Source organism: Bubalus bubalis, chromosome 8 (genome assembly GCF_019923935.1).
Source record: "Bubalus bubalis isolate 160015118507 breed Murrah chromosome 8, NDDB_SH_1, whole genome shotgun sequence".
NCBI lineage: Eukaryota > Metazoa > Chordata > Mammalia > Artiodactyla > Bovidae > Bubalus > Bubalus bubalis.
This window is the reverse complement of record NC_059164.1, coordinates 103,510,747-103,529,692: the sequence shown is the minus strand read 5'-3', so window position 1 is coordinate 103,529,692 and position 18,946 is coordinate 103,510,747. Positions and strand designations below refer to the sequence as shown.

General features: G+C 36.4%; 1 protein-coding gene across 9 annotated transcripts in view; it reads left to right on the top strand.

Moving 5' to 3' along the window:
• BRAF (B-Raf proto-oncogene, serine/threonine kinase) overlaps positions 1 to 18,946 on the top strand; it is a 165,952-nt gene that overhangs the window by 111,281 nt on the left and 35,725 nt on the right. For all 9 annotated transcript variants that reach the window (XM_044946961.1, XM_044946962.1, XM_044946957.1 and 6 more), the window contains 4 exons: positions 1,989 to 2,125; positions 3,024 to 3,141; positions 6,008 to 6,092; positions 7,120 to 7,296. In XM_044946961.1, coding sequence (XP_044802896.1) covers positions 1,989 to 2,125; positions 3,024 to 3,141; positions 6,008 to 6,092; positions 7,120 to 7,296 — 517 coding nt within the window. The remainder of the gene's footprint in view (positions 1 to 1,988; positions 2,126 to 3,023; positions 3,142 to 6,007; positions 6,093 to 7,119; positions 7,297 to 18,946) is intronic.

The following is an 18,946-nucleotide window of genomic DNA, read 5'->3' as shown; positions in this document are numbered from 1 at the left end:
TTAAAAGCGAGAGCTGAAACTTCCATCTTGTGTTTTGTTAATACTACTTTTTGGTCTTGATAATTTCTTAAACTCAGGGGGTGGCAGCAAATAATGTGGGGAGGGTTTTCTTCAAGCTGAATTTCTTTTACTTTAATCCATTTAGGTGATAACCTTGATGGTTGCTAATATCAATTTTTTTGGTTTTTAAAAAATGGAAATCCCTATTATGAGTTCTTATTAGACTTTTGGCTTTGACTTTTTGTAATATGTATTTTTTTTTTAACATAAGCCATGTATATTTTATATCAAAACTAGGGAACTTAAAGAAGATCTGCAATGTATTTGAGGTATTTTAGCATACTTTAGAAAATTAAGATTGATACTTTGAGTTATGCTCTCATATGAGGGGAGAGTGTAGCAGTATAATTTCACCCATCCATTTTATCTCACCATTCTTTAACTAGTGGTTAAACTAATTCTTAAAAATTTAAGTCAAAATTTAGACAAGTGTCTTGCTCTAAATATTTTTAAAGAATTATATTTACTGGTTTTTGCTAGTGTCTGTTACTTATTCTGAATGAATGATGGTTTTCAGATTTTTGCTCTTTCTGCCCAACTTTCTCAGAGAATCCATGGAATGGGCTGGAAGTTATAGAGAACCGAGTAGTGTAATTAAAGTAAGTGATGCAGTACAGCACTGAGTAGATCAGGATTGTGAAGCCTGGGTAAACAGTTAAGGCTTCATGATGTTGAAATATTATCAATGGAAGGCAGAATATGGATTGTAGTTAATAGATACTCCAGTTAATAACTGTAATTAATAGATACTCCAGGTGTCATTTTCTTTTAGAAAATTGCATGTGAGATCATGGAAATTCCACATGATGACATATCTGGTGTAGTAATGATGAAATTTCTGCACAGTTTTAACATTTTAAATGTTGCCATTAGTATTTTGATCCTTGTCCTTTGAGAGAGAGTGACTTTTTAACTTGAGAGTAGTTACCTACTTTTTTTAGAAAATGGAAGTCTTTTTCTGTTTGCGCAATATTAACTGACATCTCAGTCCTGCTTAGCTATACTCAGGCTCCACCAGGAGTCATTACCCTGAACCCCTCTGAACCAGGTGCTTTCTGTACATGAATTGGAATTTTTGCTCAGTCAGCACTTGGAAGAAAAAGTATCCATGAGAAAGGTATGCAACCCTGCCAGCTGAGTCCATTTTCAAAGAGTGTAGCCCTTGGACTCATTTTGCTGATAAAATATTTCCGTTTGTAGTAACTTGGCTGAGATGCCATTGCACTTAACTTGTTCTCATTTTATAGGCAGAGATTTTTCAGAAAGTCTTGAGAAACCTACTTGGCTTTGTTGCCATTAACTTTGTTGTGCAGGTAAAATTAATCTTTGTTTAGCAAAATAAAGCTCCAGAAACCAATGACAGTGACCAGTATCTCTCTTAAATAGTGTATAGTATGTAGTGTAGGATTTTTTTAAATTTTAGTGGCTAATATGAAAGAGTTAGATAATGTCAATATTAAGGCCATTATTAGAAAATGTTTCCATTTGGAGCATTTCTCTCTTTTTTATTATTATTATTGATTGGCTGTTAATGTCACATAATTAAAGTTTATTTTTTATGTTTGCTTTTACATTGATTTTGCTTTTTGGTTTTTTTGGTCAAAGAAAAAATTGGGATATATTTAAGATTGTTTTTCTCCTAGGCTCTGCAGCAGTAAGCAAAGTATTTATCTATAATCATATATTTTAAAGGTTATTAAATTGACCAAAATGCTAAAACTGTAAAACTAAAAGAAACTATAGTTTTTAAATTTATAGTTAATCACCAAATGAGGCCCTCTTTTTGCCTGTCCTTTCCTAATGGTCAGTATTAAAACATGCACTGCATTTTTTAAAATAAGTCTACATCTCCCTGCACCCTCTGCCCCCAGTAAGCTAACGTACTTGATCCTCCTTTAATAGATAAATTTTTCCTTTCACTAACTTAGGATCAACCACAGGTTTATCCGCCACACCCCCTGCCTCATTACCTGGCTCACTCTCTAATGTGAAAGCATTGCAGAAATCTCCAGGACCTCAGCGAGAAAGAAAGTCCTCTTCATCCTCAGAAGATAGGAATCGAATGGTGAGAGTGTATATCTTTTTTCCTCTGAAGTGCTTTCTTCTTAGAAATCATTAAGAGCTGATAGGTTTTTGCTTAAAGCATATTCCCACAATGTTGATTTTTGCTCTCAACTCTTAATATAATTGAGTAAAAGGCAGTTTGGAAGGAGTTAGAATAGTGTTCTGTTTCTGAACTATGGAAAGAGAGTAAGCTGGTATTTTAGGAAGCATTAGGCATATATGTTTTAAAGAGTTGGTCTGAAATTCAAATATCTACCAAAGGACATTTTTTCCTATTGAAAAATTAAATTTATGCTGTAACTTAAATATTTATTAAAAACTAATCACATTAGCAGTAGTGCACTAGTATGTATTGGCTAAGTGGATCCTCTGTCATACCAGAGTTTTGTACGTGTTGCTAACATTTTTGAGAGAGAGATTGGATCAGATAAGATGTATGAAGTAAGTTAGTACTGACTGGGAGAAAGTAATTAAGATTATCAACAGTTGCCTAGTACCTTAACTCAAATTTTTGGCCTTTGGAGCCAAAGCTAGTCGCAAATGTGTAGTGCTTATCTTGCCCCAGTGGTCTTCCAAATGATTTTTTTTTTAAGTTGCTTTATTTTATTGATTTTAATACTGAAATTTAATATAACATTTCTGCTCATAACCAATAAATAATTTTTATTTTTACTGAATTATTTCCATCCTAATATTGACTTAGTTCTTAAACTTAAGTTGTGTATTGTAAGAATCATCTTCGTATTATTCCTCTAGAGTATAGTTTTGTTTTGTTTCTCCCCAAAGTTCTTATTCTCTTCTTATGTCCCTTTCAGAAATAGAGGAATGTACTTAGTGTCAAACATAAAGTTTTCCTTTTCTGTTTGCTTTGGCTTGACTTTTGTCTTATTTTTATCAAGAAAACGCTTGGTAGACGGGATTCAAGTGACGATTGGGAGATTCCTGATGGACAGATCACAGTGGGACAAAGAATTGGATCAGGGTCATTTGGGACGGTCTACAAGGGAAAGTGGCATGGTACGTATGTCATACAGTGATCCTGTCACAACTTTTGTTAAAAAGAAAATATCAAAGGTAGTATTCACTGTTTGTATCATTAAGCTGTTTTGATCAGATGCAAGAGTTCCCCAAAGGTTTTTAACAAAAATTATGGGAAATAAAAATTGGATTCACAGTAACCAGAAGTCCTCTCATTATACTTCAGTAATAATTTTTAAAGATGATGATCCTCCGGATGAGCTAGTCACCAAGATATTTTTTTTATAAGTCTTTCTGTTGGTAATTTTATTTATATTATAAACCACAAGTAAACATATAAAAAGAGAACTTAACCAAAGGAAGAAATGACCAGTAAACATATAAAAAATGTTCAGTCTCACTACTTGTGAAAGAATTAAAAATTCAAAAAATAGAAATCATCATTGCTTCTTAAGTGACTTATCTTTCTTTGAAAAAATAAATGGACAAAAAATTATTTTAATTGATTGTTTAGGGTTGTGATTGTAATGCTGCTGGTGGGAAAGTAAATTGCTATGAATTTTCTGGAGGGCAGTTTGGCAATATGTATATGGAGCCAATAATTTCATATGTAGAACATGAACAAACATGTGTAAGTATATTCATTGGAGATTTACTATTAATGAAAAATGGAAATAACTTAAAATGCCCATTAAAAGAAGATTGGATTATACTGATAACGTCCATATATAATTATATAGACAGTAAAATGGTATGGCAGATCTATATTTATTGATACGGAAAAGTTTCAGTGGTATATTTTAAAAGCAGCATGTATAATATCCCATACTATGATGCTACATATATATATCATAATTTTCTAAATGACCATCAGTATTTTAGTATATATCTTTTCTAGGTTGTCTTTTTCATGTGTGTGTGTTAGTCAGTTGTGTCTGACTCTTGGTAATCCCATAGACTGTAGCCCACTAGGCTCCTCTGTCCATGGGATTCTCCAGGCAAGAATGCTGGAGTGGGTTGCCATTTCCTTTTCCAAAGGATCTTCCCAACTCAGGGGTCAAACCTAGGTCCCCTGCATTGCAGGCAGGTTCTTTACTGCTGAGCCACCAGGGAAGCCCCTGTCCTTTTCATACATATTTATAAATGTTCATACTGCGTACTTTTAAGAGCCTAGTAAGGAATACAACAGGTCTCCCCATACGGCACTAGTGATCAAGAGTCCACCCTGCCAATGTAAAAGATACAAGAGACGTGGGTTCGATCTCTGGGTCAGGAGGATCCCCTGGAGGAGGGCATGGCAACCCACTCTGGTATTCTTGCTTGGACAATCTCAAGGACAGAGGAGCCTGGCAGACTATAATCCATAGGGTCGTAAAGAGTCAGACACGACTGAAGTGACTGAGTATACACACAGAGTATACAGGAGTAGGTTAACAGTGATCATTTTTGAATGACATGATTATGGGAGATTTTTATTTTATTCCTTATGCTTTTAAAATGTTTAATTTTGTAAGTTTGTTAGTTTTTTTGCTATAAGCACTTGATAATCAGGAAAAATCAATGTTAGTTTAATTATATTGAAATATACATGCAAATAAGTGCACTTTAATATACAGGTAGCTAAAATTTTGCAAAGTTAACGCATCTGGTCAATAAACAGAGCATTCCCAGAACTCTAGACGTCCTTTTCATGTCCCCCACCCTCAAGAGTAGCCACTATCCATACCTGAATAGACATAATAATACAGTATGCACTCCTTTGTGTCTGGCCCTTTTTACACAATGTTGTTTATAAGACTCATCTGTATTATTGTATGTAGTTGTAGGTTATTCATTCTCTATATAGTGTTCATTGTGTGACTATAGGCATGACTATATACTGTGTGACCAGCATTTGAATAGTTTCCAGTTTGGGGCTTTTATAAACACTGCTGCTATGAATATTCTTAACACCTGTCATTTAGTGAACATATGTGTCCATGGTGGTTGGTATATATCTAGGAAAGACTTGTGGGGCCAGTAGTCCATTCTAAAAGAGATCAGTCCTGGGTGTTCATTGGAGGGACTGATGCTAAAGCTGAAACTCCAATACTTTGGCCACTTCATGCGAAGAGTTGACTCACTGGAAAACATCCTGATGCTGGGAGGGATTGGGGGCAGGAGGAAAAGGGGACAACAGAGGATGAGATGGCTGGATGGCATCACCGACTCGATGGACGTGAGTCTGGGTGAACTCCGGGAGTTGGTGATGGACAGGGAGGCCTCGCGTGCTGCGATTCATGGGGTCGCAAAGAGTCGGACACGACTGAGCAACTGATCTGAACTGAAGTAGATATTAACACAGTGTTTCAGGTGGTTGTACCAATTTATACACCTTTTGGCAGTGTGTAAGAATTGTACCTGTTTCATATAAAGTTTTTTTTTAAATAATTTTTCCAAGTAAAAGCAATAAGTGATCCATGGATTTGAAGAAAGTGTTAAATACTCTGATAAAGAAGTTTGCAGTTTTCTATTTCCGCAAAGTTCCGTTCTGCCTGTCATCTACAGTTTTAACATTCAGTTAGTGAATGCATCTAATTTACTTTTGCTAAATAGCTAGGAAAATATCATGGGTATTTAATTGGTTAAACTAAATTTCCAAGGGAAAAATGAGATAGGCTGGTTGTTTTTGAGGGGCGGGGGGACAGGGATTGGTATTTTAAAATACTCGTATAGGAGTGTAATTTTTAGTTTTTATCGTTTGAAAATTAATGCCATTTAGGTAGTTAAGGTATAATTTATTTGCAATTTTGCAATGGTATGGTTTTAATGCTGTGGTAATTTGTGAAAATACCCTAGAGTTTTTTATGTTTTTAAATTTTAATTAAAGATTGGAATGACATTTGGAATGGCAATTACCTTTTAGGTGATGTGGCAGTGAAAATGTTGAATGTGACAGCACCCACACCTCAGCAGTTACAGGCCTTCAAAAATGAAGTAGGAGTACTCAGGTAAGCCTGTGTGAATCATGTTTCCAGAGAAGTTACCTTGATCAACTTGTGTTTTCCAGTGACAGCTCCTGTTAGCTTCACAGATTTACTCAAAATGGACAAAACAAAGTCTTTCTGGGTATATTTTGTCTTTGACTGTTTTCTTTTAAGTGGTATGCAATATTATATGGTACAGCTGATAAAAATATTAATCCTAGAGTGAATTAATGGAAACACAGTGTTCCGATCATGAAAGTGGTGCTTCTTATGGGAATACTGCTCTCAAAATTCTAAGGTTATCAGAACACACTTAGAGATTGTATCAAACCTGGAACTTGAGGGAAATGAGCAAACTAGGGTATGTCCAGGCAAGGAGAACTTAGATGCAGAGGATTCTGGAACTATAACTTAGGGAGAAAATTGTCAACAGAACTGAGACATTAGGTCCATAGGAGGCTATTATGTTCAAAAGGGTATAAACTTGCTTGTTTTATTCTAGAGAGTAGAACAGAGAAGCCAGTGATGAAAGTTACAGGAAAATGTTTTTCTAGTATGAACTACTTTAAAGGGAAGAAAGAAAAGAAGAGGGGACTTCCCTGGTGTCCAGTGGCTATGATTCCACACTTCCACTGCAGGGGCACAGATTCCATCCCTGGTGAAGGAACTTCAGATTCCCCAGTTGTGGAACATGAATTCCACATGCCGCATGATGTAGCCAAAAAAAAGAAAAAGAAAAAAAGAATAGTGGGAACAGGCTACAGTCTCAGTGATGAATGTCCCATAATTAAAGGTATTTAAATAATATCTAGTTGCCTATCTATGAGGTACACTAAAAAAGACATTTATGAAAAAGTTAGGGTGTTAGACTAGATAATTCCTAAAGTCTCATCTAAATTTATCCTTCTGCTGCCTTGCTAAAAAATACCTTTTTCTGACAGCATCTTATTGACAAGTAGAGTGCTTTGGCCCTGGTTTTGTGTTGTTTTTTTTTTAACATTTGCTAAAGTGTATCAACATTTACTATTTCCTGTTATGTTTCTTTTTACAGGAAAACGCGACATGTGAATATCCTCCTCTTCATGGGTTATTCAACAAAGCCACAACTGGCTATTGTTACCCAGTGGTGTGAGGGCTCCAGTTTATATCATCATCTCCACATCATTGAGACCAAATTCGAGATGATCAAACTTATAGATATTGCACGGCAGACTGCACAGGGCATGGAGTAAGTTCCATTCTGTTAAATCTCATGTAAATTTTGAAGACCACTGAGGATGTTTTAAAGGTTTCAGCTATTATTCTTTTGACTTAAATTCCCAGTTACTCTCCAGCATCATATAGACACTTTTAACTAATGGCTAGCTATATGATATTAAGAAATAGAATAGTCTGTCTCTAGTACAGTCTTCAAAACATATATCAAATATTTGATAATATATATGTGACTGTGAATTTATGTTTACTATACTATAATTTTGCTAAGCAGTGAGGGATCAAAAGATAAAAATAGTCCCCCCTTGCCCCTGCAAAAATAAATCCACTGAAAAGTCATTAACAGTTACTGAAGTATATAAAATGATTGTTAATTATCCTTTCAAGTTATTTTCTCCATGTGCCCCTATTTTCTATTACAAAATAATCATCTGTGTAAAATATAGTAAAAATAAAGTAAAAGTGAAAGTCTGCATTTTGATCCTTTTTGAGGATTTCAAGTTGACTAGTTCAATGAATTTTACTTTGTAATTTAAAAGATAAAAAAATTACTTTATAAAATTTATCATAGGCCAAAGTAAGAAATTGACTACCAAGGATAGATTTTGCATAAAGTGCAAATAACAGTAAATAAATCAAAAGGTAAAATTAAATATATTTTGAAAGCACTTAGATGAAAAAATTTAAGTGAGTTAAATACAATTTTGAAGATCCCATATGTAGTTTAAAAATATGCATGTATATTAAGTCAGTTTAACATTTTATAGTATACAGATGATTTTCACGAACATAGTCATCATGTCATTTAATTTTTATAATATTATGAAGTAGATATTTTATGTTTACAGACAAAGAAACTGAGGCTTCTAAATGACTTGTCTAGACTTCACATTTAATAAACAGCAGCAAAGATATTTAACTCAAATTTTTGGCTCCCAACCATTATTCTTTCCCCATAACTACTATACCACTTTTGCATTATAAAATTAGAATAAAACAGTAAAAGAGTATACATGTATTAATACCTAAAACTCTGACTCAGGGTCATTTATAGCAAATAAGCATAGAACCAGGACTCAAAACCTGATCTAGCTCTTAAATCTTCCCACTGTCCTACCCTCTCTGTCAGAAAACTAGGCAGTATATCTGTAATTTAGATTGTTTATAAGTCTGTATTCAGCCAAAGTCCTTATTGCAGCAACTTATTACTTTATTCAGTAACATTCCCACTTTTCCAGTAGACTAAAACAGCCCCACCTCTGACTCTGAATCTGTTCAAATCTGAAAGGTTATATTAAAATCTTGCAAAGAGTAAACCGTGGCCACAATGGTAAACATTGAAAGAGAAACAAATCTTGTTCTGCTTCTACCCCACCAGTCTCTTTGCTGCTTCTTCAGCAAGCCACGTATGCTCTTTGCTCAGGGCCTTTGTACTTGTTATTTTCTTTTTAGGATAAGTACTCCCGCCACCAAGTATTCATAGAGCTTCTCCCTTATATCTCTGTTCCAATGTTGCCTTTTCAAGGAAGCCTTCCAATGATCACCTTGTATAACTAAAACATTCCTACCCCGCTCTGTCACCCTGTGCCCCACGCTGTTTTTGTTTTTAACACCCAACTCCATATAACATTTGTTTATTGTCTGTCATCCCCACTAGAATACAAGCTATATGAGAGCAGGGGTTTATTGTTGTGCCCCTTATTTTGTCTCTAATGCCTGAAACAAGGCCTGAGCTATGATAGATACATAAGACAAAAATTTTAAAATGAAACCATGATTACACACAACAGCATATTATTAATAGGTTTACCTTCCAGAAGAGAGAGCAGCCACATCCTTGTTGTATCAAAAGTGAGAAATGTCAAGAAAAGGAAAAACAAAGACGTAATCAAAGATTAACACAGAGGAAAAGACTTTTGCTATACACAGAGGCAGCAGAGAATATAGTATTAAATATTGTTTTAGAAACAGTGACTGGGCAGTGAAGTGCAGTGTTGATTAAGGTAAGAAGTGGAGGTAGAGAAAAACACTGTCCAATTGGAATTGTTCTGTGGTTTGGGAAATAGTTAAGAGGCAGTATTTTCCCATTACTTTACAGTTTGGGATCTGTAAGTATAAACCTTTACAGTCTATGTGTTTACTCTAAAATACTTTGTTTGCATTTTGAAGTAACTTAACTATATGATGAGTATATCTGGCTGTGAATGTAAATCATCCCATTAGTTTATCCTTTATCTTAATAGCTGAAAAATATTAATTATAAAATATAAGCCTTCTAACAGATTATATTTTTTATTGCCAGCTTAAATTTAACCAAAGAAGATATAATTCCTTTTTTTCCTTTTAGTTTTTATAAGACAATATATGCAACTGGTTAAATGTTCCAACACATCTTTAGTTCCTGAAAGCTTTGGCAGATTGAAAGTCCTCTTATTAAAGTGGCTATGTGGCTTTCAGGTTAAGGTGACCCATTTTTGTTTCCTTGAGATGCCACCAAAACTATAATAATGAAAATTGTTTTTAAGCATGAGCATATAATGATGGAGAGGAAAAAAAGAATAGCAGTAATATTTTAGAAGCTAGAAAGCAGATGAAGAAGTAATAATAGACATAGTGCACCCAAAAAAACTAAATCATTAACTGGGTGTGGAAAAATAGAACCCAACCTGATTTGTACCACAGAATCCTCAAGTCTCAAGAACTGGGAGTGTGAATTATTTCTGGAGGAGGAAAAGTACATAAATGAAAAGGCCTATCTGAAATGTTTCTCTGGATCCCTTCTCATGCTCTATGCCACTGGATGGACACCCCATTCCTACCCTGGCAGGACACTGGAAACATATTCTCTAGAGAGGAGAGAAAGTTTCTGGACTCAAGACACAGGGAAAATGGGGTGTGGGGGTGGGGGGTGGGGTCGGGTGACTGCCTACTAAGAGATGAATGTAGAGTTCCCTAGTGCTCTCTCTTCATTTGTTTCCCAGAAAGCTGGCAGCCAAACCTTCCCCTTCAGGCAGGAGATTGGAAGACTCTTGTTTGAGGAATCTACCAGCCAAGAATAGAGACACAAAGATAGTGATATTAGGAATTCCATCTAGATGGGAGTACATGGGAGTTCAGAACAAGAATTCCATTTGTATGCTCCAAGCTTTCAGACTGTCTTTTAGTCTCACTTAGTCTGGGTAAAGACAAATTATCTCTCAATTACCAGACATCAGAGGGAAGGTCTCTTAGGCCAGTGACAGAGAACAAATGGGGGAAAGGAAACTAGGAATAAACAAACACAGTTCAAGGAGAAGGGCTAACCTCTCCCCACCAACCCCTGCAAAAAAAACTCTTATCAGTTTCCTCAGAGATAAAAGATTTTCTGTGAAATGAGGACAGGTGCTTTATAAGGAACATTCATATAACAATGTAAAAATGTTAAAATGCTGATATTTATAGTCAGCTGGAAATTACATTCCTTCCAATTATTGAAACTTTTAGATGTCAGGTCCCTCTTCCATTATCCTTCACCATCTTTTCATCAAGTACAGAACAAGTTAGTTGTAGCTGACAAGTAGATCTGTAGACTATTTAAATAGTTGCTTAGTAATGGCCTTTACACAGCCCTCATTTCAAACTAGTCTGCCCCTGAATGATTTCCGGAGACTGTTCAAAATGATCTTTTCTGACTACTTTACAAAACTGATTCTAAAGTTGCAGGATATAAGCAGAATAAGAGCATGCTGTCTCACTATTAAAGTACTGGGGTTGCAGTCATTCCTAGATAAAACCTTTAGGAATTAGGAAGATTGAATTATTGGGACTTTCAAATGTGTCCCCTTTATTGGATTACAAAATATAAGCCGACAGTAGATGAGTGACATTTTTTCTGTGTGACTGTCTTCTCTCTTCAGCAAAAGATCATTTCTGATTCCTAGGTTTACTTTAAGAGAGCAGAGCTATTCTAATGGCAGATAATTAAATTCATTCTTAGGAATCAGGATTCATATAGTATATGTTTATCATCGTCTCACCTGACAGTCATTGATTCTGCCAAAGGGCCAAGGTATTTAAAGAATAACATTACAAAGAAATTCCAGGAATTGTCGGTCTGTTGTGCTATTTCCTTTCAGGGCTTTTCATTTCAGTCTAATACTTATTGTATAATTTTAAGTGTAGCATTATTAGAAAATTTACCAAATGTTTACTCAGGGAGGCAGACAGAAAAAGTTGCAATCTGTTGTTCTCACAGGAGTGATATATTCTGATTGTAAGGTGATTAAAAATAATTTGAGGATAAATTCTTACAATTTACTTTAAAACCAATAATGAAGTGTATGCTTCTTTTTATTCATAGGTAAGCCTAGTTAAAAGAAAGATAGAAGGATGAATTGAAGCTGAGAAGATGGTAAACATGTATTAATGACTGAAAATAATTCTGGTTGATCGAAGAATATTTAATTATAGTAAACGTTATTTTCTGGCAGATAAAAATAGTAATTGAGAGGAGGATGCTGATAATCACAAAAAATGCAGATTGAAAGAAGTACTATTTTTTACCTACTAGAATTGCTAAAATGCCCAAATTCTGGCAAGATTAAGTATTGGTAAAGATTAGGGGGATTGCTTACGGGGACACTCCTGATGCAGCCAACCACCCTGGGGATAACTTGGAAGGATCTATTAAAGTGTTTGGTCTACACCCAAGAAACAACCAGCTTTTGTTCCAAGAGAGGTATATTGAAGGAGATATACTACAGGAAAATATCTACTAGTGAAAATTTGGAAACATAAATGTTCATCACTAGAGGACTGCATAAATAAAGTATTGGCACATATGTGCAGGGAAAGAATATATAGCACAAATGAATAATATATGTTTCAACATCAGCTTTAAAGTATGTCAAATGAGAAAAGCAAGCTGCAGCATGAGACCACTTAAAATTGTAAAAACAAAACATTCCATATATTTTTAAATCTTATGTGTATATATGTAGAAATATTAAACAAAACTTAGAAGGTGCTCAATCAGTAGTAGTTATCTCCAGGATGGCAAAAAGAGTCTAAGATGGGGATAGCTTATCAAGGACAGAGAGGCTTTAGTTTTACCTACGTAAAATTCATGTGGTTTCCGTCTTTTTATTTAAGATTCCACAGTTGTGTTTTATTTTCACAACTTTCTTACAAGTGTAATTTTTTTAAAAAAGACAGGAGGCAAAGGTGTAAAAATTTAAAAGCATTAAGTGTAGTGAGGAAAAGTGGTTTCTACAATTAGCCTTTGTTGCAGTTTTTCTTAATTTCAAAATATAAAGTATTATAAGGAAATGCATAATCACTATAGAAAATTTAGAAAATGTAAGCATAAGTAAGCACCAGTACTCTACTGAGAGAGAATTACTGTTAATGTTCAGATATGTAGTATTGTGTATCTTTTCAGAATTCTGTATTTTAATACTGTATACAGTGGTTTGTTGTTTTAAATACAGAATCACACTGGTTTTACTTTTTTTTTTACTTGCTCTTATTTTAGATGTCTTTACCGATCAATGAATATTATATTCTAACTCCATCTCTGCTACTACTAGTGAGTGAGTGAGTAAGTGAAGTCGCTCAGTCGTGTCCGACTCTCTGCGACCCCATGGACTGTAGCCCACCAGGCTCCTTTGGTCCATGGGATTTTCCAGGCATGAATACTGGAGTGGGTTGCCATTTCCAAGTATGTTTTGTGGGGTTTTTTATATACAGTGATACATTTAGCAGTTACATAATATTTGTTCCAAGTGCTGTTCTGTGTACTTTATATATACTATCTCATTTAATCCTTAGCAACCCTGTTGTTCAGTCACAATGTCGTGTCTAACTCTTTGCAACCCCATAGACTGCAGCATGCCAGGCTTCCCTGCCCTTCACTATCTCCCTGAGTTTGCTCAAACTTATGTCTGTTGAGTCAGTAATGCCATCCACCCATCTCATCCTCTGCTACCCCCTTCTCCTTCTGTCCTCAGTCTTTCCCACCATCACGGTCTTTTCCACCCTGCAGGTAGATACTGTTATTAACCTGTATTTATTTACTAATGGAGAAACTATAGTTTAAGAGGCCAGGTGACTTGCCGCAAGCACTTTGGCTCCAGAGTGTATTTCCTTGACCTCTTCACTGTTCTGCTTCTTCAGTTTAGTTAGTCCTTTCAGCATCTAAATGGGCCCTGGATGCCATGCAGCCATCATACTTCCACTCCCTGGGTTTTTACTCTTCCCCTCTCATAGACCCTGTCGTATTTCTTTTATCTTCAGTCCTCCAATATCTCTTCTCTAAGATCTGTCCGCTGATAACCTCACTTGCCATTTTATTAAGTATTAGAAACACCCACCACAATATCTTCCTACCTACTTACATTCATACTCAATTTTTCTGTCTCATCGTTAAGAGTAAAAGCCAGTCCTTCCATTTTGTGCATGCATACCATCCCCTTTCTCCTAGACTGACATCTTTTGAGTAGCACTCTCCTGTTCAACATCAGATTTTCCTTTTCTACTGGATTTTCTTGTGTTTTAAAACATCTTTCTTATATACATTTGGAAGAATATTGACAATTGTTAAACCTAGGTGCAAGTCACAGGATATTATGCTATTCTTTCATGCATTTTCATGCATAAAAGTTTTCATAATAAAGAAGTTGTGGGAGTCCTTTTCTTGACCCCACTTCTGTCTCAAGCTATCATTCCATTCCTCTTCTTTCTTTTATAGTAAAACTTCTCAACTGAGTTGTTCTTACTCACTTTCTAAATTCTTCCCTTCCCGATTTTCTTGGACCCCACTCCAGTCAGGCTTTTGCCCCTGACACTTCACTGAAATATCTCTTATAAGATAGCTAACATGTTGCTAGATCCAGTGGTTAAATACTCAGTCCTCAACCATCAGAAGTATATAATGCAGTTGATCACACTCTTCTTCATGAAATGTCTTCTTAATCCCTTAAACTCTACCACCTGGGAGCCTTTTAGAAAAGCTGAATTTTAACCACCACCTCATATCTACTGAATTGAAGGCTGCATTTTAAGATCCCTAAGTGATTCTAATCGTTAATCATTCTAAAGTTTGAGAAGCATTACTTTATATTCTCCTAACTTCCCTTCTCCTTACTATCTGTTCCTTCTCAGCTAGTTCTTCAACTCCTTAACCTCTCTAAATATTGAAATAGTCCTTTGGTAATCTCATCAAGTTTCATGACTTAAAATACCATTTAATTTTCATTTCTGTGGCAGTCTCCAGCTAATTCATTTCCTCTGAACTCCAGACTGTCATATGTAACTGTGCTTAACATCTCTTGATTGTCCAGTGGACATCTCAGGTGCAATATATCTGATTCTGAGGTCCTGATCTTTTTCCTCAAGCCTGCCCTTCTGCAGTCTTTTCATTGCAGTGACTGGCAGCTCTCTTCTTAGGCTGCTTGTATCTGACATTTTGTTCCTAGTCTTTGATGTCTTTCTTTTTCTTATACCATACTACCAATCTATTAATCAGCTCCAGTTATCTTTGTCTTTAAAGTATATCTAGGATCTTACTCTACTGGCAGAAAGAGAAGAAGAATTAAAGAGTCTCTTGATGAGGGTGGAAGAAGAGAGTGAAAAAGCTTAAAACTCAACATAAAAAGAAAACAGTAACTAAGATCATGGCATCTGGTCCCCTCACTCCATGGCAAATAGATGGGGAAACAATGGAAACAGTGACAGACTTTATTTCCTTGGGCTCCAGAATCACTGTGGACTGTGACTGCAGCCATGAAATTTAAAAGACGTTCCTTGGAAGGAAAGCTATGACAAACCTAGACAGTATATTAAAAAGTGAAGACATCACTTTGCTGACAGACATCCGTATAATCAAAGCTATGGTTTTTCCAGTAGTCATGTATGGATGTGAGAACTGGACCATAAAGAAGGCTGAGCACTGAAGAATTGATGCCTTTGAGTTGTGGTGTTGGAGAAGACTCTTGAGAGTCCTTTGAACTGCAAGGAAACCAAACCAGTCAATCCTAAAGGAAATCAACCTTAAATATTCATTGAAAGGACTGATGCTGAAGCTCCAATACTTTGGTCACCTGATGCAAAGAGCTGACTCATTGGTAAAGACCTTGATGCTGGGAAATACTGAAGGCAGGAGGAGAGGGGTTGACAGGATGAGGTGGTTAGATAGCATCACCGACTCAATGGACATGAATCTGAGCAAACTCCAGGAGATGGTAAAGGGCAAAGAAGCCTGGTGTGCTGCAGTCCATCCATGAGGTCGTAAAGAGTCAGACACGACTTAGTGACTGAACCGCAGCAAGAATCTCACAGCTTCTCATCACCTATTCTGCTGTTACCCTGATTCAGACCACAGTTGCCTCTTGCCTGGGTGAGTGCCTTACTTCCACCCTTACCCACCTTCATTGTATTCTCAATTTAGTAGTCCTTTGAAGACTTCAGTCAGATTATGTTGCTCTTCTGCTCCTCCAGTGTCTTCACATTTCATACAGAAAGGAAGCCAGAGTACTTACAATAGTTCTTAGAAGGTCACCACCACCTCCCTCCCTCCCGCACTGCCTATTCTACTCCCTCTCTCAGCTCATTTACTGCTCTTCTGCCTCTTGCTTTCTCATCCAAGCCAGGTTGCTTTGCTATTTGTAGAACGCAGGAAGCACACAGCTGCCATGGGGTTTTGCCCTTGCTCGTCCCTCTGCCTGCTGTGTTCTTATCCCATATCTGTATGACTCTCTGTCCTCCTTTGAATCTTTACTCAAACTGTCCTTTGAAAAGAGACCTTCCCTGGCCTGAAATTACAACCCCCTGAAACTCAGCATTTTCTGTCTCCCACCTACTTTTCTGCATCTTTTTTATATCTTCTGTACTACAATGCAAGCCCCTTTAGGGTAGGGATTTTCTGCTAAATTTCCAACACTTAGAACAGTTGTTGCTTAGCACAGAGTGGGCTTTCAATAAATATGTGTTAAATAAATGAGAGAAAGAATCTAAGAAGGTAAACGTTATCTCCATTTTACACGTTAGAAATCCAGAGCTTCAGGAATTATGTCATGTACCCAAGGTCATACGGCTAGTAAGTGATACAGTTGGATCTCAGAGCCAGATCTGCACATTCACAACCCATGTCCTTTCCTCTACGCCTTTCTGGTCACGGCACTTAGATCCTTTGGGCTCTAGTTTTCCCATCAGCGTAAGTGGCCTTATTGCCCTTTTGCTTGCCTCACAAAGAAATGCAAAGGTTATAAAATCAAATGATGTAAAAATATCCTGAGAACTTTAAAATGCTTGATATGTACAGGAGTGTGATAGTAATTCTTTGTTTTTTTAATATAAGTTGTACAATTTTTGCTTTTAGTTTTAGTTCTTCCACCTACTTCAAATTAGTATGAAGTGAGGATTGAAGATTTTTTTTTCCTTATATGGATATCCAATTGTTCCAGCAACAGTGGTTGAAGTACCTATCATTTCCCACATTTAACTGTCTTGCTCTTATAAATAAACAAATACCATACTTCTGAATTTGTGTATTTGAGTTTATGAATGCTATTCTAAGAATAGCATAGTTTTTGCTATTCCGTCAATATCATCATATTTCGTATTTACAGTACACTCTCACTTGGTCTCTTCAGGCCAGTGGTGTACTTAAATTATGATGAGAGTATTTTCCAGAGAGATTATACCCTCTCTAATGTAAGTCCCAGCCAGGAAACAGGACATGCAGATATCATGTTCATGGACTAGAAAACTCAGTATTATTAAGATGTCTATTTTTTCCAAATTGAAGTCTCAGCAGGATTTTGGTATAAATTCACAAGTTGATCCTAAAACATATATGGAAATACAGTGGCAAGAATAGTCAGTTTTAGTCACTCAGACAGTTTTGAAAAAGAACAAAGTTGAAGGACATTTAATGTGAGATTCAAAACTTTGTATAAGCCGCCACAGTAATCAAGACAGTGTAATTAATGACAGATGTGTGACTCAAAACAGGAAAGAAAGTCTAGACATATATCTATTATGTCTGTGATCAGTAAATTTTTTTTTTTTTTAAACACCAAGATGCCAGGGCAATTCATGAAGAAAGGATAGTCCTTTCAAAAAATGTTACTGGAGATTGATTCTCAGCCCCCTTGGAGGAGGTTTGTCTTACAGCTTCACCATCCGCAGTCGTCTTCTCTTCTAGAATTCCTCTCTGAGAATTCTGGCAGGATTCAGAATCCCCCTACCTTTTGGAACCCACCTCCTTATCCTCTCCCAGAGTCCTTTTCCTCTTAAAGCCCGCTTCCCTAGAATCTAGCTTTCACCAAAACTTCCTTCCTTTCAGTCTCCTCCTCCCCAAATTCTCACAGAGGCCCACTCCCAAATCCCCCTCGTCAGAGCTCTCACCTTACACCCCCTCTTTGCCTGAATCTCCCTCCACTCAGGGCCCCCTCTTCCCTCCTACCCCCGCCTACTCTCCCCAGAATCTTCTCTCCTCAGAGTCCACGACCCCTGCATCGCCGTCCTTCAGAAGCTCCCTCTCCGCAATCCACTTTTCCCAGAATTGGCCCCCTAGAGCCCATTTTCACAAAATCTTCATCCTGGGACTTCTCTGATGACTAAGCCTCCTCGCTCCCCATGCAGGGGGGCCTGTGTTCCATCCCTGGTCAGCGAATTACATCCTGCCTGCCACTACCAAAGAAGACGCATGCCACAACTCATGCACAAGGAAAAGCAAAGATCCCATGTAACTGAGACCCGGCACAGCCAAATAAATAAATATTTTAAAACAAACAAAATGTTACCAGAACAACTGTATATCCAAATAGGATAAATAACTAGCCCTTTTCTGGCACAAGATGTGAATATTCATTCAAAATGGATCAAAAGCCTAAGACTAAAAGCTGAACATCTAAAACCTCTAGAAGAAACAAAGGAGAAAATCACTGTAGCCTAAAGATTTCTTATGACACAAAAATGTAGGTAAAGATTTCTTATGACACAAAAATTAAGAACCATAAAAGAAAAAATTAATAAATTAGACTTCATCAGAATTTAAAACTTCTGCTTTTCAAAAGACACTTAAGAAAATGAAAAGACAAGCCATAGACTTGAAGATAATGTTTGCAGGACACATTATCTGGTAAAAGAATTATATCCAAAGCATATGAAGAACTCGTACAATTTAGTTATAAGAAAAACTACCCAATGAAAAAATGGGCAAAAAATTGGAGTACTTTATTAAAGAAGATGAAAGAATGGCAAATAAGCACATGCAAAGATCCTCAACGTGTTAGACATTAAAGATAGGGTAGCACTACACATCCGCTAGAATGCTTATAATCAGAGCCAACAAATCATATTTGCAAGGATACAGAGTAACCAGAGCTCTTAACAGGTTGCTGGTAAGGATCTTAAATGGTACAACCACTTTGGCAGGTTCTTTTCAAATTAAAATTAACCATATGAGCAATTCTAATCTCACTGACTTTCCAAAAGAGATGAAAACAAGTCAGCAGCAAAGACTCATATATGAATGTTTGCATGAATGTTTATAGATAGTATCTTATTCATAATTGCCAAAAAACACAACAACCCAAATGTCTGACAACTAAGTGGTTAAGTTATAGTATGTCTATCCACTGTAATACTGTATGCAGCCAGGGTGTGAGTCTCCAAATCAT